This window comes from Pleurodeles waltl, chromosome 11 (genome assembly GCF_031143425.1).
Source record: "Pleurodeles waltl isolate 20211129_DDA chromosome 11, aPleWal1.hap1.20221129, whole genome shotgun sequence".
NCBI classification, from domain to species: domain Eukaryota; kingdom Metazoa; phylum Chordata; class Amphibia; order Caudata; family Salamandridae; genus Pleurodeles; species Pleurodeles waltl.
Window position 1 is genome coordinate 345,073,223 of NC_090450.1, and position 26,734 is coordinate 345,099,956.

At 48.0% G+C, this 26,734-nt stretch overlaps 1 protein-coding gene across 2 annotated transcripts in view; it reads left to right on the forward strand.

The window, feature by feature from the left end:
* HDLBP (high density lipoprotein binding protein) overlaps nucleotides 1-26,734 on the forward strand; it is a 671,758-nt gene that overhangs the window by 402,119 nt on the left and 242,905 nt on the right. For both annotated transcript variants that reach the window (XM_069213644.1, XM_069213643.1), the window contains exons 16-17: nucleotides 2,240-2,371; nucleotides 15,447-15,665. In XM_069213644.1, coding sequence (XP_069069745.1) covers nucleotides 2,240-2,371; nucleotides 15,447-15,665 — 351 coding nt within the window. The remainder of the gene's footprint in view (nucleotides 1-2,239; nucleotides 2,372-15,446; nucleotides 15,666-26,734) is intronic.

Below are 26,734 nucleotides of genomic sequence, written 5' to 3' on the forward strand. Positions count from 1 at the left end.
ATGTCGACTTTGCCTTTTTCTCCCCACCAACACACACAATCTGCAGTGGCAGTGTGCATGTGTTAGGTGAGGGGTCCCTTAGGGTGGCACAACATATGCTGCAGCCCTTAGGGACCTTCCCTGGTCACAGGGCCCTTGGTACCACTGGTACCTTTTACAAGGGACTTGTGTGCCAGGGGTGTGCCAGTTGTGGAAACAATGGTACATTTTAGGTGAAAGAACACTGGTGCTGGGGCCTGGTTAGCAGGGTCCCAGCACACTTCTCAGTCAAGTCCGCATCAGTTTCAGGCAAAACGTGGGGGGTAACTGCAACAGGGAGCCATTTCCTTACACCCACCTAGAATATTTGAGCTTTTAGTATGAGATCAAGCAGTCCCCTGATTGCCCCATAAAAGTTACCATCATCTATGTTGGGCCCATAAGTATTAACCAAGGTTCTCTATACAGTCTAGTGTACCCTGCACTAAGATAAATCGCCATCAATGTATGCCTCCATATGTCAGTGTGAATGGGACCCCCGGGGCAAACCACACCTTGTGAGTATGAGTAATGGCAAAATAAACTTGACCTCTCCATTTTTTGGCACGTTTATCTGCTTCCTGATACTATGTTGTGTTTCCTGGAGGCATGCAATACTTATCCCTTGTTGCTTAAAGCGTAGTGTGGACTTTCCCGTAGGTTCCCAAGCTCCGTACGTTCCAGGTGAAGAGTTTCCACTTATTCACTGTAGGCATGGGTAATGTAGTCTTTGTAGGTATTTAGTAATGATGTATCCTGAACAATGCAGTCATGATCTCGGTACAAGAACCTGTACAACAAGTGAAAAAAACAATTAATTCAAAGGTCCAAGGTGTAAGTACCTTGGGTACCCACCACACACCAGGCCAGCTTCTTATCAGGTGATCCTGCATGGTGGGGCTAAAACAGCAATATCATCTAGATATGCTGCACTAAAGTCTTCCAGGCCTGCATGAACTTGATTCACCAACCTGTGAAATGTGCTCCTTAGGGGTGGACCTGGCTGAGGGGGTGGCTCCTTGTATTTCTCATTATCTTCCCAGACTTAACACCAGAAGTGGGGGCTGTGTCCAGGGGGCAGGCATCTCTACTAGCTGGAGTGCCTTGGGGTGTTTTAACACCAGGCTTGAGCCTTTGAGGCTCACCGCCAGGGGTTAGTTCCAGAAGGGGAGGTCTGAAGCACCTCTCCCCCGAGCAGACTTTTTCTGGCTTCAGGCACAAAGCCCCTCACCCCATGGGGCCACAAACTAGTCTGCTAGTGGCAGACTGTCGCAGACCAGTCCCACATTAGAGGATTGGGTAAAATACAGGGGGCAGCTTTAAGATGCCCTCTGTGCGCATTTTTAATAACTCCCACACTGGCATCAATGGGGATTTATTGTGCTGAGAAGTTTGATACCAGACTTCCCAGTATTCAGTGAAGCCATTATGGAACTGTGGAGTTGGTGTTTCACATATCGACTTTGCATTTTCCTCCCCAACACACACAATCTACCATGGCAGTGTGCATGTGTTAGGTGAGGGGTCATTTAGGGTGGTATAACACATGCTGCAGCCCTTGGGGACCTTCCCTGGTCACAGGGCCCTTGGTACCACTGGTACCTTTTACAAGGGACTTATCTGTGTGCCAGTTGTGGGAACAATGGTAAATTTTTAGGGCGAGAACACTGGTGCTGGGGCCTGGTTAGCAGGATCCCAGCACACACTTGTCAAGGCAGAACCAATATCAGGCAAAAAGTGGCGGGTAACTGCAACAAGTGCCAGTTTCCTACACGAACTATAACTACCTACTGGCGACCACTACCTGTTAATGGATAAATATTTATTTATAATCCAAATGCATTTTACCAAAATGTGCAATAAAACTGTCTGAACATGGTGTCCTGGTGCAAAGCCCTACTAGGAGAAAATGAATTCACGAAAAATGCATACAGTGCTTGGGTACCACAACTTGAGAGCAAGGATGTGCCCACTGTTCAGTCTGAGGATCAAAATTGTGGACTGTTGCACAAATACATTTAGTGTTTTTAAATGTGATGCACATTATCTTGCAAAATATTCCTGTTCTCCCTGTTTGAGGTTATAGCTATTGGCTATCCAACTTGTTCTAGGTATTCATGTACTTATACCTCTTTGACTGCTTCTAATACTCTTGATTTTATATCCGCTGTCATGTGATAGCATTTTTTTTATCCTCACCTTCAAATTTCTGTCTTTGCAGATCCGTGAAGAATGCAATACAAAGATTGATCTCCCGGCGGAGAACAGCAACTCGGAGATGATCATAATCACGGGCAAGAAAGAGAACTGCGAAGCAGCCAGGACCCGTATCCTGGCTGTCCAGAAAGAGCAGGTAATCAAAATGGTTAATTTAGTTTTGTTGATCTGCTGTCTTCCCTTTTTAAGACCTTTTCCCAGGTTGTTTTGGCACTCCATAGGGTAATGTTTATTTTGTCAAAGGTCTTGGTGACAGTAAAATACCTTTGTAGTTCTCTCGACTACTTCACAAACTCCAAAAAATGACATACATTTAGAAGTATGTGTTTAACAACGTAAAGTATTTCTTTGAAATACCAATTGTCATTAGCTTACCTAAAGAACACCACTCAGAGAATTGGTTGTTTATTCTCCATCATGGACATCTTCATTAATTTATAAACCCGGAGTTCCTTCATCCCATATATGAGATCTTGGAACACATTTGACCAGTGGCTCTGCTTCTAATTATAGCTAAACATATTTGTCTCCAGTTTTAATAAAACTAACGTTCTTTCTCATGTTGGTTGTTTAGCTGTTTGCATTTTAAGAAACTGAAAAAGCACATAGCCATTACATTTTCAGGTGGGAATGTGGACCCTGATCACTTTGACAGGAAGCTCTTCCAAGATTTCCTCAAGCAGGCCAACGGCATGTAGTGGTGGGCCCTCCGTAAAATTTGTTTCTTCCAGGTTTGATTGATTTTCCCCCAAAAGTTTAATGTGATGTGGTTTGTAAGGAAATGCCTCTTTGGCATGGTTACCCCCTGACTTTTTGCCTTTGCTGATGCTAAGTTATAATTTGAAAGTGTGCTGGGACCCTTACAACCAGGCCCCAACCCCATTGTTCTTTCGCTAAACTGTACCTTTGTTTACACAATTGGCACAACCCTGGCACTCAGGGACGTCCCTTGTAACTGGTACCCCTGGTACCAAGGGTCCAGATGCCAGGGAAGGTCTCTAAGGGCTGCAGCATGTCTTATGCCACCCTGGGGACCCCTCACTCAGCACATACACACTGCTTCACAGCTTGTGTGTGCTGGTGGGGAGTAAACGACTAAGTCGACATGGCACTTCCGTCAGAGTGCCCTGCCAACCTCACACAGCCTGTGGCATAGGTAAGTCACCCCTCTAGCAGGCCTTACAGCCCTAAGGCAGGGTGCACTATACCACAGGTGAGGGCATAGATGCAGGAGCACTGTCCCTACAGTGTCTAAGCAAAACCTTAGTGTAAGGAAATGCCTCCTTGGCATGGTTGCCCCCTGACTTTTTGCCTTTGCTGATGCTATGTTTACAATTGAAAGTGTGCTGAGGCCTGCTAACCAGGCCCCAGCACCAGTGTTCTTTCCCTAACCTGTACTTTTGTATCCACAATTGGCAGACCCTGGCATCCAGATAAGTCCCTTGTAACTGGTACTTCTAGTACCAAGGGCCCTGATGCCAAGGAAGGTCTCTAAGGGCTGCAGCATGTCTTATGCCACCCTGGAGACCTCTCACTCAGCACAGACACACTGCTTGCCAGCTTGTGTGTGCTAGTGAGGACAAAACGAGTAAGTCGACATGGCACTCCCCTCAGGGTGCCATGCCAGCCTCTCACTGCCTATGCAGTATAGGTAAGACACCCCTCTAGCAGGCCTTACAGCCCTAAGGCAGGGTGCACTATACCATAGGTGAGGGTACCAGTGCATGAGCATGGTACCCCTACAGTGTCTAAACAAAACCCTAGACATTGTAAGTGCAGGGTAGCCATAAGAGTATATGGTCTGGGAGTCTGTCAAACACGAACTCCACAGCACCATAATGGCTACACTGAAAACTGGGAAGTTTGGTATCAAACTTCTCAGCACAATAAATGCACACTGATGCCAGTGTACATTTTATTGTAAAATACACCACAGAGGGCACCTTAGAGGTGCCCCCTGAAACTTAACCGACTGTCTGTGTAGGCTGACTAGTTCCAGCAGCCTGCCACACCAGAGACATGTTGCTGGCCCCATGGGGAGAGTGCCTTTGTCACTCTGAGGCCAGTAACAAAGCCTGCACTGGGTGGAGATGCTAACACCTCCCCCAGGCAGGAGCTGTAACACCTGGCGGTGAGCCTCAAAGGCTCACCCCTTTGTCACAGCCCAGCAGGGCACTCCAGCTTAGTGGAGTTGCCCGCCCCCTCCGGCCACGGCCCCCACTTTTGGCGGCAAGGCCGGAGGGAACAAAGAAAGCAACAAGGAGGAGTCACTGGCCAGTCAGGACAGCCCCTAAGGTGTCCTGAGCTGAGGTGACTCTAACTTTTAGAAATCCTCCATCTTGCAGATGGAGGATTCCCCCAATAGGGTTAGGACTGTGACCCCCTCCCCTTGGGAGGAGGCACAAAGAGGGTGTACCCACCCTCAGGGCTAGTAGCCATTGGCTACTAACCCCCCAGACCTAAACACGCCCTTAAATTTAGTATTTAAGGGCTACCCTGAACCCTAGAAAATTAGATTCCTGCAACTACAAGAAGAAGGACTGCCTAGCTGAAAACCCCTGCAGAGGAAGACCAGAAGACGACAACTGCCTTGGCTCCAGAAACTCACCGGCCTGTCTCCTGCCTTCCAAAGATCCTGCTCCAGCGACGCCTTCCAAAGGGACCAGCGACCTCGACATCCTCTGAGGACTGCCCCTGCTTCGAAAAGACAAGAAACTCCCGAGGACAGCGGACCTGCTCCAAGAAAGGCTGCAACTTTGTTTCCAGCAGCTTTGAAAGAACCCTGCAAGCTCCCCGCAAGAAGCGTGAGACTTGCAACACTGCACCCGGCGACCCCGACTCGGCTGGTAGCGATCCAACACCTCAGGAGGGACCCCAGGACTACTCTAAGACTGTGAGTACAAAAACCTGTCCCCCCTGAGCCCCCACAGCGCCGCCTGCAGAGGGAATCCAGAGGCTTCCCCTGACCGCGACTCTTTGAATCCTAAGTCCCGACACCTGGGAGAGACCCTGCACCCGCAGCCCCCAGGACCTGAAGGACCGGACTTTCACTGGAGGAGTGACCCCCAGGAGTCCCTCTCCCTTGACCAAGTGGAGGTTTCCCCGAGGAACCCCCCCCTTGCCTGCCTGCAGCGCTGAAGAGATCCCTAGATCTCCCATTGACTTCCATTACAAACCCGACGCTTGTTTCTACACTGCACCCGGCCGCCCCCGCGCTGCTGAGGGTGAAATTTCTGTGTGGGCTTGTGTCCCCCCCGGTGCCCTACAAAACCCCCCTGGTCTGCCCTCCGAAGACGGGGGTACTTACCTGCAAGCAGACCGGAACCGGGGCACCCCCTTCTCTCCATTCTAGCCTATGTGTTTTGGGCACCACTTTGGACTCTGCACCTGACCGGCCCTGAGCTGCTGGTGTGGTGACTTTGGGGTTGCTCTGAACCCCCAACGGTGGGCTAACTTGGACCAAGAACTAAGCCCTGTAAGTGCCTTACTTACCTGGTTAACCTAACAAATACTTACCTCCCCTAGGAACTGTGAAAATTGCACTAAGTGTCCACTTTTAAAACCGCTATTTGTGAATAACTTGAAAAGTATACATGCAATTTTGATGATTCGAAGTTCCTAAAGTACTTACCTGCAATACCTTTCAAATTAGATATTACATGTAGAATTTGAACCTGTGGTTCTTAAAATAAACTAAGAAAAGATATTTTTCTATATAAAAACCTACTGGCTGGATTTGTCTCTGAGTGTGTGTACCTCATTTATTGTCTATGTGTATGTACAACAAATGCTTAACACTACTCCTTGGATAAGCCTACTGCTCGACCACACTACCACAAAATAGAGCATTAGTATTATCTATTTTTACCACTATTTTACCTCTAAGGGGAACCCTTGGACTCTGTGCATGCTATTCCTTACTTTGAAATAGCACATACAGAGCCAACTTCCTACACTTAGACATTGTAAGTGCAGGGTAGCCATAAGAGTATATGGTCTGGGAGTTTGTCAAACACGAATTCTACAGCACCATAATGGCTACACTGAAAACTGGGAAGTTTGGTATCAAACTTCTCAGCACAATAAATGCACAGTGATGCCAGTGTGCAATTTATTGTAAAATACACCCAGAGGGCATCTTGGAGATGCCCCCTGAAAAAATACCCGACTTCCAGTGTGGGCTGACTAGTTTTTGCCAGCCTGCCACACACCATACATGTTGCAGGCCACATGGGGAGAGTGCCTTTGTCACTCTGTGGCCAGGAACAAAGCCTGTATTGGGTGGAGGTGCGTCTCACCACCTCCTGCAGGAACTATAACACCTGGCGGTGAGCCTCAAAGGCTCACCCCCTTTGTTAAAACGCCACAGGGCATCCCAGCTAGAGGAGATGCCCACCCCTCTGGCCACTGCCCCCACTTTTGGCAGCAAGGCTGGAGGAGAGAATGGAGTAGTCACCCCCCAGCCAGGACAGCCCCTAAGGTGTCCTGAGCTGAGGTGACTCTTATGTATAGAAATCCTCCATCTTGTGGATGGAGAATTCCCCCAATAGTATTATGGATGTGCCTCCCTCCCCACAGGGAGGAGGCACAAAGAGGGTGTAGCCACCCTCCAGGACAGTAGCCATTGGCTACTGCCCTCCCAGACCTAAACACACCCCTAAATCCAGTATTTAGGGACTCTCAGAACCGAGGAAGATAGATTCCTGGAACCTAAAGAAGGACTGCTTACATGAAGCCCTGCAGTGAAGACTGAGACAACTAATTTGTCCCCAGCCCTACCGGCCTTTCTTTCAACTGTGAAGAAAACTGCAACAGCGATGCATCCAACAGGGACCAGCGACCTCTGAAGCCTCAGAGGACTGCCCTGCATCCAAAGGACCAAGAAGCTCCTGAGAACAGTGGCCCTGTTCAACAAGCTGCAACTTTCTGCAACAAAGAAGCAACTTTAAAGACTTCACGTTTCCCTCCGGAAGCGTGAGACTTTTCACTCTGCACCTGACGCCCCGGCTGGATCTGCGGAAAACCAACACTACAGGGAGGACTCCCCGGTGACTGCAAGCCCTTGAGTAGCCAGAGTTGACCCCCCCTTGTCCCCCACAGCGATGCCTGCAGAGGAAATTTAGAGGCTCCCCCTGACTGCGACTGCCTGCAACAAAGAACCAGACGCCTGGAACTAGCACTGCACCCGCATGCCCCAGGACCCGAAGGAACCGAACTCCAGTGCAGCAGCGGCCCCCAGGCGACCCTGTGCCTAGCCCAGGTGGTGGCTACCCCGAGGAGCCCCCCTTTGCCTGCCTGCATCGTTGAAGAGACCCCCGGGTCTCCCCATTGCTTTCAATACAAAACCCGACACCTGTTTGCACTCTGCACCCGGCCGCCCCTGTGCCACTGAGGGTGTACTTTCTGTGCCTGCTTGTTTCTCCCCTGGTGCCCTACAAAACCCCCCTGGTCTGCACTCCTAGGACGTGGGCACCACTTTGACCTTTGCACTTGACCAGCCCTGAGCTGCTGGTGTGGTAACTTTGGGGTTGCCTTGAACCCCCAACGGTAGGCTACTTTGGACCCAACTTTGAACTCTGTAAGTGTTTTACTTACCTGCAGACTTAACCTTTACTTACCTCCCCCAGGAACTGTTGATTTTTGCACTGTGTCCACTTTTAAAATAGCTTATTGCCATGTTTGTCAAAACTGTACATGCTATTGTGATTATTCAAAGTTCCTAGAATACCTGAGTGAAGTACCTTTCATTTGAAGTATTATTTGTAAATCTTGAACCTGTGGTTCTTAAAATAAACTAAGAAAAGATATTTTTCTATACAAATACCTATTGGCCTGGAATTGTTTCTGGGTGTGTGTTCCTCATTTATTGCCTGTGTGTGTACAACAAATGCTTAACACTACCCTCTGATAAGCCTACTGCTCGACCACACTACCACAAAATAGAGCATTAGAATTATCTCTTTTTGCCACTATCTTATCTCTAAGGGAAACCCTTGGACTCTGTGCACACAATTTTTTACTTTGAAATAGTATATAAGCCAACTTGCTACATGGTAGTTGGCTCTGTATATACTATCTCAAAGTAAGAGATGGTGTGCACAGAGTCCAAGGGTTCCCCTTAGAGATAAGATAGTGGCAAAGTTAGATAATTCTAATGCTCTTTTGTGGTATTGTGGTCGAGCAGTATGCTTATCAGAGGGTAGTGTTAAGCATTTGTTGTACACACACAGGCAACAAATGAGGAACACACACACTCGGACTGATTCCAGGCCAATAGGTTTTTATATAGAACAATATATTTTCTTAATTTATTTTTAGAACCACAAGTTCAAGATTTGAAGTAAATACGTACAATGCACAGTACTCCACACACGTAAGTTAGGAACTTTGAATTAGAGCAGTAACATACACAGTTTTAGTTAAAATGACAATAAGCTATTGTAAAAGTGGACACGGAAGAAATCAGCAGTTCCTGGGGGAGTTAAGTAATGGTTAGTTTGTCAGGTAAGTAAGGCACTTACAAGTCTAAGTTCCTGGGCATAGGCAGCCCACTGTTGAGGTTCAAGGCAACCCCAAAGTTATCACACCAGCAGCTCAGGGCCGATCAGGTGCAGAGGTCAAAGAGGTGCCCAAAACACAAAGGTACCTATAGAGAACAGGGGTGCTCCGGTTCCAGTCTGCCAGCAGGTAAGTACCCGCGTCCTCGGAGGTCAGACGAGGCGGGGGGGTTTGTAGAACTCTGGGGGGTGGGCACAAGTAGGCACACAACACACCCTCAGGGGCAGCCGGGTGCAGTATGCAAAGCAGGCATCGTGTTTTGTATTGGATTCAATGGAGGGACCCGGGGTCACTCTAGCGGTGCAGGCAGGGCACAGGGGGAGATTCTTGGGCCAGCCACTGACTGGGCTAGGCAGAGGGTCGCCTGGGGGGGTCACTCGTGCACTGTGGTTCGGTTCCTTCTGGGGGCTGCGGGTGCAGTGCTCAGTCCAGGCTTTGGGTTCTGTGTTACAGGCAGTTGCAGTCAGGGGGAGCCTCTGGATTCTCTCTGCATGTGTTGCCGTGGGGGTCGTCTCAGGCTACTCAGGATGTCGCAGTCGCCTGGGAGTCCTCCCTGTGGTGTTAGTTCTCTGGACCTTGAGCCAGGGGCGTCGGATGCAGAGAGTGAAGTCTCATGCTTCCGGTGGGAAGAGTGAAGTCTTTAGAAGTTGCAAGAAAGTTGCAAAGTTGATGCTGCTGTTGAGCAGAGCCGTTCCTCACAGGAGTTTCGTGGTTCTTAGGTTCAGGGCAGTCCTCTAAGGCTTAAGAGGTCGCTGGTCCCTGTTGGATGTGTTGCTGTTGCAGTATTTTTCAAGTCAGGAGACAGGCCGGTAGGGCTGGGGCCAAGTCAGTTGTGGTCTCCATCTCTGCAGGGCTTTCAGGTCAGCAGTCCTTGTTTCAGGTTGCAGGAATTTTATTTCCTGGGTTGTGGGTGCCCCTAAATACTAAATTTAGGAGTGTTTATTTGAGGTTGGCTACATCCTCTTTGTGCCTCCTCCCTGAGGAGAGGGGGCACATCCCTAATCCTATTGGGGGAATCCTACAAAACTAAGCTGGAGGATTTTTAAAGGCAGGGGTCACCTCAGTTCAGGGCACCTTAGGGGCATTCCTGACTGGTGGGTGACTCCTTGTTTTTCTCATTATCTCCTCCAGCCTTGCCACCAAAAGTGGGGGAAGTGGCCGGAGGGGGCGGCCATCTCCACTAGCTGGGATGCCCTGGGGTCCTGTAACAAAAGGCATGAGCCTTTGAGGCTCACCACCAGGTGTTACGGGTCTGCAGGGGAAGGTGAGAAGCACCTCCACCCAGTGCAGGCTTTATTTCTGTCCTCAGAGCACAAAGGCTCTCACCCCAGGGGGGAAGAAGCTCGTCTCAGTGGCAGGCTGGCACTGACCAGTCAGTCCTGCACTGAAGGATTGGGTAAATTACAGGGGGCATCCTCTAAAATGCCCTCTGTGTGCATTTCCCAATAAGTCCCACACAGGTATCAGTGGATTTATTGTGCTGAGAAGTTTGATACCAAACTTCCCAGTATTCAGTGCAGCCATTATGGAACTGTAGAAGTTAGTGTTTGACAAACTCCCAGACCATATATCCTTTATGGCTACCCTGCACTTATGTCTAAGAATTAGCTTAGACACTGTATGGGCATAGTGTTCATGCAACTATGCCCTCACCTGTGGTATAGTGCACCCTGCCTTAGGGCTGTAAGGCTTGCTATAGGGGTGACTTACCTATGCCACAACAGTTGATTGTGGACATGGCACTCTGAGGGGAGAGCCATGTAGACTGTCTTTTTCTCCCCACCAACACACACAATCTGTGAGGCAGTGTACATGTTCTGAGTGAGGGGTTCCAATCGTGCCATAATACATGCTGCAGCCCTTAGAGACCTTCCCTGGCCGCAGAGCCCTAGGTACCTGGGGTACCAGTTAGATGGGACTTATCTGAGTGCCCGGGCTGTGCCAATTGTGGGAACAAAAGTACAGTTTAAGGAAAGAACACTGGTGCTGGGGCCTGGTTAGCAGGGTCCCAGCACACTTTCAATTATAACTAGCACCAACAAAAGGATAAAGGTTAGGGGGTAACCATGCCATGAGAGGTGTTATCCTACATCTTCTAAATTTAAGAGCCAGAAGAGAGAAAGATATTGGGGAGATGGAAGACAGATTTGGAGGCGGCCTTGATGCTTCCCAGGGAAGTGGCCCTCTGATCACACCAAAATTAGTGCAACTTAAAATATTGCACAAGATATATTATAGCCGAAGTCAATTCTTTGGGATGGAACTGGTAAGTACCCCCAATTGTCTAAGATGTGTTGCTTAGGAGGGGACTTTAATACATAAATTATAGGGTTCATCTAAACTTGTTAACTACAGGAGGGGAGTAATCAGAGAGCCGGAGACTGCTGGTTCTGGAGATTCTGGGAACACCCCCAACTGGTGGATATGCCACTAACTCATGAAATTTAGCATGCTGGGGTTTATGGTGGCCAAGAGATGTGGCCAAACTGTGGGGAAAGTCATGCGATGGAAAGAGGAAAATATTGTGTGTATGGACAAGGTAAGGGTGGTGTTTCAAGGCAGGAGATAACTTAGGAAATGTGTGTAGGAAGTTGGCTCTGTATGTGCTATTTCAAAGTAAGGAATAGCATGCACAGAGTCCAAGGGTTCCCCTTAGAGGTAAAATAGTGGTAAAAATAGATAATACTAATGCTCTATTTTGTGGTAGTGTGGTCGAGCAGTAGGCTTATCCAAGGAGTAGTGTTAAGCATTTGTTGTACATACACATAGACAATAAATGAGGTACACACACTCAGAGACAAATCCAGCCAATAGGTTTTTGTATAGAAAAATATCTTTTCTTAGTTTATTTTAAGAACCACAGGTTCAAATTCTACATGTAATATCTCATTCGAAAGGTATTGCAGGTAAGTACTTTAGGAACTTCAAATCATCAAAATTGCATGTATACTTTTCAAGTTATTCACAAATAGCTGTTTTAAAAGTGGACACTTAGTGCAATTTTCACAGTTCCTAGGGGAGGTAAGTATTTGTTAGGTTAACCAGGTAAGTAAGACACTTACAGGGCTTAGTTCTTGGTCCAAGGTAGCCCACCGTTGGGGGTTCAGAGCAACCCCAAAGTCACCACACCAGCAGCTCAGGGCCGGTCAGGTGCAGAGTTCAAAGTGGTGCCCAAAACACATAGGCTAGAATGGAGAGAAGGGGGTGTCCCGGTTCCGGTCTGCTTGCAGGTAAGTACCCGCGTCTTCGGAGGGCAGACCAGGGGGGTTTTGTCGGGCACCGGGGGGGACACAAGCCCACACAGAAATTTCACCCTCAGCAGCGCGGGGGCGGCCGGGTGCAGTGTAGAAACAAGCGTTGGGTTTGTAATGGAAGTCAATGGGAGATCTAGGGATCTCTTCAGCGCTGCAGGCAGGCAAGGGGGGGGGTTCCTCGGGGAAACCTCCACTTGATCAAGGGAGAGGGACTCCTGGGGGTCACTCCTCCAGTGAAAGTCCGGTCCTTCAGGTCCTGGGGGCTGCGGGTGCAGGGTCTCTCCCAGGTGTCGGGACTTAGGATTCAAAGAGTCGCGGTCAGGGGAAGCCTCGGGATTCCCTCTGCAGGCGGCACTGTGGGGGCTCAGGGGGGACAGGTTTTGGTACTCACAGTATCAGAGCAGTCCTGGGGTCCCTCCTGAGGTGTTGGATCGCCACCAGCCGAGTCGGGGTCGCCGGGTGCAGTGTTGCAAGTCTCACGCTTCTTGCGGGGAGCTTGCAGGGATCTTTAAAGCTGCTGGAAACAAAGTTGCAGCTTTTCTTGGAGCAGGTCCGCTGTCCTCGGGAGTTTCTTGTCTTTTCGAAGCAGGGGCAGTCCTCAGAGGATGTCGAGGTCGCTGGTCCCTTCGGAAGGCGTCGCTGGAGCAGGATCTTTGGAAGGCAGGAGACAGGCCGGTGAGTTTCTGGAGCCAAGGCAGTTGTCGTCTTCTGGTCTTCCGCTGCAGGGGTTTTCAGCTGGGCAGTCCTTCTTCTTGTAGTTGCAGGAATCTAATTTTCTAGGGTTCAGGGTAGCCCTTAAATACTAAATTTAAGGGCGTTTTTAGGTCTGGGGGGTTAGTAGCCAATGGCTACTAGCCCTGAGGGTGGGTACACCCTCTTTGTGCCTCCTCCCAAGGGGAGGGGGTCACAATCCTAACCCTATTGGGGGAATCCTCCATCTGCAAGATGGAGGATTTCTAAAAGTTAGAGTCACATCAGCTCAGGACACCTTAGGGGCTGTCCTGACTGGCCAGTGACGACTCCTTGTTTTTCTCATTATTTTCTCCGGCCTTGCCGCCAAAAGTGGGGCCTGGCCGGAGGGGGCGGGCAACTCCACTAGCTGGAGTGTCCTGCTGGGTTGGCACAAAGGAGGTGAGCCTTTGAGGCTCACCGCCAGGTGTCACAGCTCCTGCCTGGGGGAGGTGTTAGCATCTCCACCCAGTGCAGGCTTTGTTACTGGCCTCAGAGTGACAAAGGCACTCTCCCCATGGGGCCAGCAACATGTCTCGGTTTGTGGCAGGCTGCTAAAACTAGTCAGCCTACACAGATAGTCGGTTAAGTTTCAGGGGGCACCTCTAAGGTGCCCTCTGTGGTGTATTTTACAATAAAATGTACACTGGCATCAGTGTGCATTTATTGTGCTGAGAAGTTTGATACCAAACTTCCCAGTTTTCAGTGTAGCCATTATGGTGCTGTGGAGTTCGTGTTTGACAAACTCCCAGACCATATACTCTTATGGCTACCCTGCACTTACAATGTCTAAGGTTTTGTTTAGACACTGTAGGGGTACCATGCTCATGCACTGGTACCCTCACCTATGGTATAGTGCACCCTGCCTTAGGGCTGTAAGGCCTGCTAGAGGGGTGTCTTACCTATACTGCATAGGCAGTGAGAGGCTGGCATGGCACCCTGAGGGGAGTGCCATGTCGACTTACTCGTTTTGTCCTCACTAGCACACACAAGCTGGCAAGCAGTGTGTCTGTGCTGAGTGAGGGGTCTCCAGGGTGGCATAAGACATGCTGCAGCCCTTAGAGACCTTCCTTGGCATCAGGGCCCTTGGTACTAGAAGTACCAGTTACAAGGGACTTATCTGGATGCCAGGGTCTGCCAATTGTGGATACAAAAGTACAGGTTAGGGAAAGAACACTGGTGCTGGGGCCTGGTTAGCAGGCCTCAGCACACTTTCAATTGTAAACATAGCATCAGCAAAGGCAAAAAGTCAGGGGGCAACCATGCCAAGGAGGCATTTCCTTACAATGTGAAAGTGCGGGGACTGTGGGGAGCATAATATGGGATTGATGGACTGCAGGATCCGGCAGAGGTAAAGTATAATCTCACTTGGATGGGGTAAGAGGGGGGCATCACCAGGGTGAAAGATCGAGAACTAGTCTGCATGAGAGAGTGGGGGCATATGGAGGGGGGAGCTCTACTGCATATCTGATTTAATCCGACTACACTGTATGCAGTGTTGTGCCTTTAAAATCAATAAAAAAGAATTATAAAAAGGGAAACAAATATAATGCCTCACATGACTTTGTGGAGGTGTGCCACCCTCACCTTGATTGTTTTACACTGTCCATTGTTTTTGGATAATCCTGATAGTGTCCTGTAGAATTTGCTTCATGAACATGACTTCTTTGGGACACGTCTAGTCATAATGCATGAATTCAGCTATGAGATGTCTGTATATAGGTCATTTTAGGAATACTGAAATGTCAAGAGCTCGACAGTTATGTAAGCACAGTAGAGGTGTTTCTTGTGTTTTGTTAATATTGACTTGAGAACTATGCCTCAATGCTGATGGGATGCCTAGGTTTTGTCCTCTTAACTAGGCTACTTACTGCTCCCTTGACCCAGCATACGAGGCAACTTTTTTTTTAATCGTAATTAGAGTGCAGTGGCCCTTGTCTTTTCACTTGCACCCTGGAGGGCAGACATCCCACAGCCTCTACTCAGTGTGTTGAAGTCTGAGTGCCCATATTTCTGGATTTCCTTCTCTTAATATCTGATGTGTTTTTTGTGTGGAGTGGGAACGTTACTTCAAGGTTAAGTGGGTGGGCTGGTGAGCTCCATGTAGACCATAAGATATTTGCTGTACACATTAGTGGCTTCTGTGTGGATCTGATCTGTCCATTTAATACATACTAGTTTATATGTATTCTTTTCTTCTTGTGCTATCAAAAACCTGTATACTTTGTGGCCAGAGGGAGATGGGTGATGGCAGGTTGGATGGTAAAGTCGTTCCCGTATTTGTTACTTTCACCCATTGCACTGAGTTGATGCAGCATTGGGTCTGGTCCCGGTTTATATCGCACCTAAGCAGTAAGAATTGGTCAGAATAATGACCCTTTGCCCGTGAAAGTTTTGAAGAATCTGAATAACATTTTAATATGGGAGATCCTCTTGTTGGCTGACATTTCACATTGGGCAGCCACAGGGTGCTGGTCTCTCTGGCCTGTTAAGGGTTAGATTTCATTTATTTTTTTTATCAAAAATGTTCATCACTTAAAATAACATAAACCCACTTCTAAATCGTCCCTTCTTTGAACCTTTCAGGGTTTAGCTTTGTTAGAATGCATGATTAACTTAAGTGGTTTCCTTTTCTCCAGGCTCTGTCCTTTATTATTTTGTTTCTTCCAGGCAAACATCTCTGAGATGGAAGTCTCCATCCCTTCCAAACTACACAACTCGCTTATCGGAGCCAAAGGACGCTTTATTCGCTCTATTATGGAGGAGTGTGGTGGAGTGCACATTCACTTCCCCACTGAAGGGTCTGGTAGCGACACAGTAACCATCCGTGGCTCTGCTGAAGAAGTGGATAAGGCGAAGAAACAACTTATGCAATTGGCTGAAGAGAAGGTGAGTCTTACCCACCTAAACTGGATAAATCTTGGTGCACCTTTTCAAAGACTCATTATTGAAGCATAATGTTCGATGGCATGTGTGGTTGCACATGCGCTGTATGCTCCTGCTATCTAGTGTTGGGTTAGAAGTGTTGCTAGTTATTCTTTGAAGAAGCATTTTCGAGTCATGGGATCAAGTGACTTCCTCTCGGTGATAGTGTGCAAGGGCATGGACTCCTTTGTTAGATTTTTTTTCTAAGCTGCTGGGTTAAGATGTCTCTTTGCTCAGTCTTTCTTTGCATCAATGGTTTTGTCTTTGATTGTGCTTTTTGTAGGAAGCTGGCTCTGTATATACTATATCAAAGTGAGAAATGGTGTGCACTGAGTCCAGGGGTTCCCCAGAGGCTAAAATAGATAATACTAATGCTCTCTTTTCTGGTAGTGTGGTCGAGCAGTCAGGCTTATCAGAGGGTAGTGTTAAGCATTTGTTGTATACGCGCACACACACACACACACACACACACACACACGTACACACACGTACACACACGTACACACACACTAGAAGCACAAGCACGTGTACACACACACACTAGAAGCACAAGCACGTGTACACACACACACTAGATGCACAAGCACTTGTACACACACACACACACTAGAAGAAGCACACACTCATTAACATAACTCCAGACCAATGATTTTTATATAAAATATTTTCATAATTTATTTTTTTAACCACAAGATTCAAGTTACAGGTAAGTACCTTAAAAGTTTCGTGTTTCACACAGGTATTAACAGTACTTTGTTTGAAATAGATAAGTAATCGTTTTTGAATTACTGGCAATCTGTTTAAAAAATGGACACAGTGCAATTTTCAGAAACAGTTCCTGGGGGGGAAAGAAATGTTAGATAGTTTTACAGGTAAGTACAACACTTACAGTTTCAGTCTCTGAGTTTTAGGAAGTCCACCGGTTGGACTTCAAGCTAACCCTTAACTTCCACCACCAGCAACCGGCTGGGTGCAGAGGTCAAAGTTGAGCAAGTTTAACGTGGGGTCCTATGGAGACAGGGGGTACTTGGAATCAGGCCTGCCTGCAGGTAAGTACCTGCGGCTTGGAGGTCTGACCAGGGTTGTTTGAAGGAGCACTGGAGGGACTGCAAGTAGGCACCAAACACACACCCTCAGTGGCACAGGGGAGGCTGGGTGCAGGGTGCAGACAGGACAAACAGTATGTTGGGTTTCCATCACTGGTCTATGAGAAAACCCCAGGGGTAGGGGGTGGGGGGGGGGGGGGGGGTCACTCCAAGGCTGCAGGTGAGGTCCAGGGGGTTGTCTCAGGCACAGAAGTATTCGGACAGGGAGGAGGGCCACCTGCTGAACGTAGAGGCACCAGGGGTCTGTTTCTCCAAGGCCTGGGGGCTGCAGGTGCAGTGTGTTTTTAGGCATCAGACATCTTTGTCCTAGTTTCATGGTCAAGGGGTCCTCAGGATTCCTTCTGCAGGCCTTGTCATGGAGGGGTGGAGAGGTCAAGCCAGGGTGGGCAGTTGCACAAAATCGTCTGGATGGGCAACCTGGACCCTGGCTGTGGGTGTCTGGTGCACCGGGGTCAGGACTCATGCATTTGGAGTGAGGTGGGAGTCCTTGGTTGTTTTTCTTAGAGCCGCTGTCCTCTGGAGTTCTCGGTCCTTTTGGGTGCAGAGCAGTCCTCTGGAGTTGGGCAGATGTTGCTGGTCCCGCTGGACAAGTCAGTTTATTTTTGCAGATTCTTTGAAGCATGAGACAGGCCGGTTGGGCTGGGGCCAAATCAGTTGTCGTCTTCCTTCTTTTCTGCTTGGGGTTTCAGCTAAGCAGTCCTTGTCAGGTCGCCAGGAATCTGGTGAGCTGGGTTCAGGTCGGCCCTTAAATCCTAGATTTAGGTGCGTTTTTGGAATCAGAGGGCAGTTAGCCAATGGCTACTTTACCTGAGGGTGGCTACACTCTTCTTGTGCCCACTCCCTTTGGGGAGGGGCACAAACCTAATCCTATTGGTCTCTGTCATCCAAACCAAGATGGAGGATTCTGCAAGGAGGGGGTCACCTCAGATCTGGACACCTTAGTCGTGGTCCTGGCTGGGGTGCTCACTCTTCCCTGTTTTCTCTAATTTTCCAGCTGAACTTGCTGCCAACAGTGGGGCTTTATCCAGGGGGGGGCGGGCATCTCCACTAGCTGGAGTGCCCTGGGGCACTGTATTCCGAGGCTTGAGCCTTTGAGGCTCACCGCCAGTTGTTACACTTCGTGTAGGGTGGAGGTGTGAAACCCCTCTGCTCAGGACAGGCTTTGATTCTGAACAGAGTGCACAAAAGCACTCACCCCCTGTGGTCAGAAACATGTCTGAAAATGACAGGTTGGCATAGACCTGTCAGTCCTACACTAGTAGTTTGATTAACATACAGGGGGCATTTCTAAGATGCCCTCTGTGTGCATTTTTCAGTAAATCCCACACTGGCATGGGTTTATTGTGCTGCAAAGTTTGATACAAAACTTCCCAGTATTGTGTGAAGCCATTATGATGCTATGGAGTTCGTATTGACAAACCCCCAGACCATATACTCAGTGTGGATACGCTGCACTTATAATATCTAAGAATGGATTCAGACCCTGCAGGGGCATAATGCTCATGCAGGTATGCCTTCACCTGTGGTATAGTGCACCCTGCCTTAGGGCTGTAAGGCCTGCTAGAGGGGCGACTTACCTATGCCACAGGCAGTGATTTGTGTGCATCGCACCCTGAGAGCTGTGCCATGTTAACTTTCTTTTTCTCTTCACCAGCATACACAAGCTGCAAGGCAGTTTGTAAGGAAATGCCTCCTTGGCATGGTTACCCCCTGACTTTTTTCCTTTGCTGATGCCAAGTTTTGATTTGAAAGTGTGCTGAGGCCTGCTAACCAGGCCCCAGCACCAGTGTTCTTTCCCTACCCTGTACTTTTGTTTCCACAATTGGCACACCCTGGCATCCAGGTAAGTCCCTTGTAACTGGTACCCCTGGTACCAAGGGCCCTGATGCCAGGAAAGGTCTCTAAGTGCTGCAGCATGTCTTATGCCACCCTGGGGACCCCTCACTCAGCACATACACACTGCTTGCCAGCTTGTGTGTGCTGGTAAGGACAAAACAAGTAAGTCGACATGGCACTCCCCTCAGGGTGCCATGCCAACCTCAAACTGCCTATGCAGTATAGATAAGTCACCCCTTGTAGGAAGTTGGCTCTGTATGTGCTATTTCAAAGTAAGGAATAGCATGCACAGAGTCCAAGGGTTCCCTGGCCACAGGGCCCTTGGTACCATGGGTACCTTTTATAGGAGACTTAACTGTGTGCCAGGGTTGTGCCAATTGTGGAGACTCTAGTGACCATATGGTAGTGTTGTTTCTATGCTTCACTCTCCTTGTCACAATTCAAGTTGTCATGGTGTATCGTCCTGGTTATTACAGGACATGCTTTGTTATCTAAGATGCATTTGCTTCATTAAAACCTTATTGAAACATATACTGCCTCTGTCATCTGTCGGCTGCCCAATCATCCCTGCTCTCAAGTAGAGATGAGGCACTGCTAGTTAGCCGGAGCACAACATGGATTGGGGCAACAGTGCCACCTCTAGTGGGTCAGACTCAGTCTCCCACACCTCAGGCGATTCTGCAGCTCACAATCTAGTAGTCTTATTTGAATAATGAAAGTAAACGTGACACCTTAAACCATCATATTCTATCCAAACTTTCACATGGTCACTCTTCAAAACATTATCCTACTTCTGCAAAATGGCATCTTTAATACCGCTCTAGATCTCAAGGACACCTACTTCCATATCCCCATTCACCCTGCACTCTGCAAATACCCCATATTTATAATTGCAGGAAAACACTATCAATTCAAGGTTCTACCTTTCGGAGTCACCACAGCTCCCAGGGTCGTCACAAGGTGCTTAGCAGCAGTAGTAGCGGCATACCTCAGAAGACAATGTGCACATATTACCTATCTAGACTGGCTCATCAAAGCCAACATGTTATCACAGTGACAACACTCAAATGACAGTGGCCATTCTGCACAATCTCAGTTTCACCCTCAACTTCCTCAAATCCCACCTTCAACCTCTCCAGATACTGCCATATCTAGGAGCTATACTGAATGCCGAATGAGGTATTTTATACCCTTTCCTGACTTGTGTTCACAACTTTCAGTCTCTCCTCCCCAGTTTTTTGAGAATTGTTGTAGGAATCTGGTCTGGTTTGTGGTGGGTACCTATGGTACCTACACCTTATTCCAGGTATCTCCTTTTACTGAAGTGTAGGCAGTATCTAAAAGCCAGGCTCTCTAGAGGTAGCTGTGGATGAGCAGCCAATGCTTATTTAGTAGACCTGCAAAGCTCATGCAATACCACTTTAGTGACATAGCACTTACACACATAAAAGAAAACACTCAGTGTTACGAAAATAAAGGAACTTTATGTTCGGTGGCATGTGTAGCTGCAGATACACATGCTGTGCATAGTCCGCCGTCTGGTGTTGGGCTCGGAGTGTTACAAGTTGTTTTTCTTCGAAGAAGTCTTTTCGAGCCACGAGACCGAGGGACTCCTCCCACCTCGGTTCCATTGCGCATGGGCGTCGACTCCATCTTAGATTGTTTTCTTTCCGCCGTCGGGTTCGGACGTGTTCCTTTTCGCTCCGTGTTTCGGGTCGGAAAGTTAGTCAGAATCTCGGAAACTACGTCTGTATTGTTTCGTTCGGTATCGGGGTAGTTAGAACCAATCGACACCGAATCTTGAAGAGCTTCGGGAGCCCTTCGGGGTAATTTCGAGCATCCGTCGGGGCCTGGTCGGCCCGACCGCGTGCAACATCGAGACTGATGGAACGGACCCCGTTCCGATTCTGTCCTAAATGCCATAATGAGCATCCTTATACGGATCAACATTTGGTCTGTAACTTGTGCCTGTCCCCCGAGCACAAGGAGGATACGTGCGAAGCCTGTCGCGCGTTTCGGTAGAGGAAAACGCTCAGAGACCGAAGAGCCAGGAGGTTGCAGATGGCATCCACGCCGACAGGACAACAACGGTTCGAGGAGGAGGAAGAAGAATCTTTCTCCATCCACGAGTCGGATTCCGAAGAATTCGACGTCGAAGAACAACCAACCGTGAGTAAGACGTCAAAACAGACATCACACGAAAAGACTGACAAAGCCCAGGGGACGCCACCGCCAACAGGCCATGGCTTAACCCAGAAAGTAGGTGACCGTCCAACGGCACCGAAAAAGGGCGAGCTGCTGTCGAAGTCATCAGACTCCGGTCGAGATACAGGCACGCAGCACTCTCGGGACCGAGAGAGTGACGCAGACAAAGTTCGGCACCGACACAGCGGCTCCAAAGTTGGTCGGCACCGAGAGGGCACGACGCCGAAAAAACAAAAGATCTTGTCGGAGCCGAAAAAATCAAAGGACGCGGTTTCGGTGCCGAAACGCCCGGCTACCGAACCGAAAACTGGTTCCTACTCGGAGGAACATGGACTGTCCTCTCAACTAAAAAAACACAGATTTGAGGAGGAATTACAGCCAACGCAGCCTGATCACACGCAAAAGCGGATCTTTATTCAAAAGGATACTGGGAAGATTGGCACTCTTCCCCCAATTAAAAGGAAAAGGAAACTTGACTTCCAGCAAGGAGACAAGCAGCCACAAGCGAAAGTGGTAAAGAAGGTAACTCCACCACCCTCTCCACCACCATCAACTCATGCATCACCGGCACAAACTCCACCATTAACACACTCACCAGCTCATACCACAATGAGCCAGGATGATCAGGATGCATGGGACCTCTACGACGCTCCAGTATCGGACAATAGCCCAGAGTCGTACCCAACTAAACCGTCACCACCTGAGGACAGTACATCATATGCACAGGTGGTAGCTAGGGCAGCCGAATTCCATAATGTCTCGCTACATTCGGAGCCTATTGAGGATGACTTCCTCTTTAACACCCTGTCCTCCACCCATAGCCATTATCAAAGCCTTCCCATGCTTCCAGGAATGCTAAGGCACTCGAAACAAATATTTCAAGAGCCAGTTAAAAGCAGAGCCATAACTCCAAGGGTGGAGAAAAAATACAAGGCTCCGCCCACAGACCCGGTCTTTCTTACATCACAACTGACACCAGACTCAGTAGTTGTGGGGGCAGCTCGTAAAAGAGCCAACTCGCATACATCAGGCGACGCACCACCTCCGGACAAGGAGAGCCGCAAATTTGATGCAGCGGGAAAAAGGGTTGCAGCACAAGCGGCAAATCAGTGGCGCATCGCCAACTCGCAAGCACTCCTGGCAAGATACGACAGGGCTCATTGGGATGAGATGCAACATCTCATCGAACACCTCCCCAAAGAGTTCCAGAAACGAGCGCAACAGGTGGTAGAAGAGGGACAAAGTATCTCGAACAACCAGACACGGTCTTCCATGGATGCAGCGGATACAGCTGCAAGAACTATAAATACTCCAGTCACCATAAGGAGGCACGCATGGCTGCGCACATCTGGGTTTAAACCCGAAATACATGCTCAATATGCCGTTTAATGAACAGCAATTGTTTGGGCCGGAGGTCGACACTGCAATTGAAAAATTAAAAAAGGACACCAATACAGCCAAAGCCATGGGCGCACTCTACTCCCCGCAGGGCAGAGGCACATTTGGCACATTTCGTAAAACAACCTTTCGGGGAGGGTTTCGAGGGCAACCCACAGAAACCAGCACCTCACAAACAAGACCACCAACCTACCAGGGACAATATCAAAGGGGAGGTTTTCGGGGACAATACAGAGGGGGCCAATTCCCAAGAAACCTGGGAAAATTTCAAGGTCCCAAAACCCCTCAAAATAAACAGTGACTCACACAACCCCTTCACACAACACCAGTGGGGGGACGACTAAGCCAGTTCTACACATCTTGGGAGGAAATAACAGACACGTGGGTCTTAGCAATTATCCAACATGGCTATTGCATAGAATTTCTCCCAACTCCCTCCAAACGTCCCACCGAAAACACACTATGTCAAAACAGCATATAGACCTTCTAGGACTAGAAGTTCAGGCATTGCTGCAAAAGGACGCAATAGAACTGGTACCACGTCATCAAAAGAACACAGGAGTTTACTCACTGTACTTTCTAATACCAAAAAAAGACAAAACTCTGAGACTAATACTAGATCTCAGAACACTAAACACCTACATCAAATCAGACCACTTTCACATGGTCACATTACAAGACGTAATCCCACTGCTCAAACAGCAAGACTACATGACATTAGATCTAAAAGATGCGTATTTCCATATACCGATACATCCTTCGCACAGGAAATACCTAAGGTTCGTATTCAAAGGCATACATTACCAGTTCAAAGTGTTGCCATTCGGAATAACAACTGCGCCAAGAGTCTTTACAAAATGCCTGGCAGTAGATGCTGCAAATATCAGAAGGCAGCAAATACATGTGTTCCCATACCTAGACGATTGGGTAATCAAAACCAATACGCTAAAACGGTGTTCACAACACACAAAATATGTCATAGAAACCCTACACAACCTAGGTTTCTCAATCAACTACGCAAAGTCACACCTGCAGGCGTGTCAAACACAGCAATACTTAGGAGCAACAATCAACACAGCAAAGGGATTGCTACTCCAAGTCCACAAAGAGTACAAACATTTCACAATGTAATACAAACCTTGTATCCAAAACAAAGAGTACAAGTCAAAATAATACTGAAACTGCTAGGCATGATGTCTTCATGCATAGCCATTGTCCCAAACGCAATACTGCACATGAGGCCCTTACAACAGTGCCTAGCATCGCAATGGTCACAGGCAAAGGGTCACCTTCTAGATCTGGTGTTGATAGACCGCCAAACATACATCTCGCTTCTATGGTGGAACAGTATAAATTTAAACAAAGGGCGGCCTTTCCAAGACCCAGTGCCACAATACGTGATAACGGATGCTTCCATGACAGGGTGGGGAGCACACCTCAATCAACACAGCATCCAAGGACAATGGGACGTACATCAAACGAAGTTGCATATAAATCACCTCGAATTGTTAGCAGTATTCCTAGCGTTGAGAGCATTTCAACCCATCATAACCCACAAATACATTCTTGTCAAAACAGACAACATGACAACAATGTATTATCTAAAAAAAACAGGGGGGAACACACTCGACACAGCTGTGCCTCCTGGCACAAAAGATATGGCAATGGGCGATTCACAACCACATTCGCCTAATAGCACAGTTTATTCCAGGGATACAGAATCAACTAGCAGACAAACTCTCTCGAGATCACCAACAAGTCCACGAATGGGAGATTCACCCCCAAATTCTAAACACTTACTTCCACATTTGGGGAACACCTCAAATAGACCTATTTGCAACAAAGGAGAACGCAAAATGCCAAAACTTCGCATCCAGGTACCCACACAGGCAGTCTCAAGGCAATGCTCTATGGATGAATTGGTCAGGGATATTTGCATACGCTTTTCCCCCTCTCCCTCTCCTTCCATATCTAGTAAACAAATTGAGTCAAAACAAACTCAAACTCATACTAATAGCACCAACATGGGCAAGACAACCCTGGTACACAACACTACTAGACCTGCCAGTAGTACCCCATGTCAAGCTACCCAACAGGCCAGATCTGCTAACACAACACAAACAACAGATCAGGCATCCAAACCCAGCATCGCTGAATCTAGCAATCTGGCTCCTGAAATCCTAGAATTCGGACATTTAAACCTCACCCAAGAATGTATGGAGGCCATAAAACAGGCTAGAAGGCCATCCACTAGACACTGCTATGCAAGTAAATGGAAAATATTTGTTTGCTACTGCCATAGTAATCCAGTTCAACCATTACATGCATCTCCAAAGGATGTAGTAGGATACTTACTACATTTGCAGAAGTCAAATCTGGCCTTCTCTTCCATAAAGATACACCTCGCAGCAATTTCTGCATACCTGCAGATTACCCATTCAACTTCACTATTTAGGATACCTGTCATTAAAGCGTATATGGAAGGCCTAAAAAGAATTATACCACCAAGAACACCACCGGTTCCTTCATGGAACCTCAACATCGTCTTAACAAGACTCATGGGTCCACCTTTCGAACCCATGCATTCTTGCGGGATGCAATTCTTAACCTGGAAGGTTGCATTTCTCATTGCCATTACATCTCTAAGAAGAGTAAGCGAAATTCAAGCGTTTACTATACAGGAACCTTTTATTCAAATACACAAAAATAAGGTAGTTCTAAGAACCAATCCTAAATTTTTACCAAAAGTTATTTCACCGTTCCACTTAAATCAAACAGTAGAACTACCAGTGTTCTTTCCACAGCCAGACTCAGTAGCTGAAAGGGCACTACATACATTAGACATCAGAAGAGCACTAATGTACTACATTGACAGAACAAAACTAACTAGGAAAACAAAACAACTGTTTATTGCATTTCAAAAACCTCATACAGGAAACCCAATATCAAAGCAGGGTATAGCCAGATGGATAGTTAAGTGTATCCAAACCTGCTACCTTAAAGCAAAAAGAGAGCTGCCCATTACACCAAAGGCACACTCCACCAGAAAGAAAGGCGCTACCATGGCCTTCCTAGGAAATATTCCAATGAGCGAAATATGTAAGGCAGCCACATGGTCTACGCCTCACACATTCACTAAGCACTACTGTGTAGACGTGCTATCCGCACAACAAGCCACAGTAGGTCAAGCCGTACTAAGAACTTTATTTCAAACTACTTCCACTCCTACAGGCTGAGCCACCGCTTTTGGGGAGATAACTGCTTACTAGTCTATGCACAGCATGTGTATCTGCAGCTACACATGCCACCGAACTGAAAATGTCACTTACCCAGTGTACATCTGTTCGTGGCATTAGTCGCTGCAGATTCACATGTGCCCACCCGCCTCCCCGGGAGCCTGTAGCCGTTTGGAAGTAATCTTCAACATTTGTACATTTGTAAATATATTACTTAAACTTTATTTTGTACATACTTACTCATTCCATTGCATGGGCACTATTACTAACATACACAACTCCTACCTCACCCTCTGCGGGGAAAACAATCGAAGATGGAGTCGACGCCCATGCGCAATGGAAACCAGGAGGAGGAGTCCCTCGGTCTCGTGACTCGAAAAGACTTCTTCGAAGAAAAACTTGTAACACTCCGACCCAACACCAGACGGCGGACTATGCACAGCATGTGAATCTGCAGCGACTAATGCCACGAACAGATGTACACTGGGTAAGTGACATTTTCATTCCAATACATTCAACAGTATTGGGGTATGATTCCGACATGTTTGATACCAAACATGCCCAGGTTCGGAGTTCCCATTATGTAGCTGGACATAAGTAGTGACCTATGTCCAGTACATGCATAAAATGGCGTTCCCGCACTCAAAGTCTAGGAGAAATGCATCGGTGCCCTCACACACAGGTACCTGCACATTTCCCTTTGGGCTGAGAGGGCTGCCCATAGGCGTGCCTTATAGCGACCTGGTGTAGTAACCTGTAGTGAAAACGGGTGCATGCACCCTTTTTACTCCGGTTGCAATGCCAGGCCTGCAGAACCCTTTGCATGGGCTCCCTATGGGTGGCAAAATAACTGCTGCAGCCCATAGGGATCCCCTGGAACCCCAATGCCCTGGGTACCTAGGTACCATATACTAGGAACCTACATTGGGGGAACAGTATGCCAATTGTGGGAAGATAAGTGAACAATTTAGAGGAGAGAGAGCAAAACCACTAGGGTCTTGGTTAGCAGGAACCCAGTAGACAGTCAAACATACTGACAACAGGCAGAAAATGGGGTAACCATGCAAAGAAAGAGGGTACTTTCCTACACAACCCCCCTCCCAAACGACAAGAAGGCTAGCCTTCCACAGATGAGTCTTCACTGTCTAAGTGGAAATATCTGGAGAGTCCATCTTTATTAGAGTGGTTACTTCCAGGTCTACGTTCACTGTATAGTCCATTCCTGTAGGGATATGTCCTATATGTCCTGTCG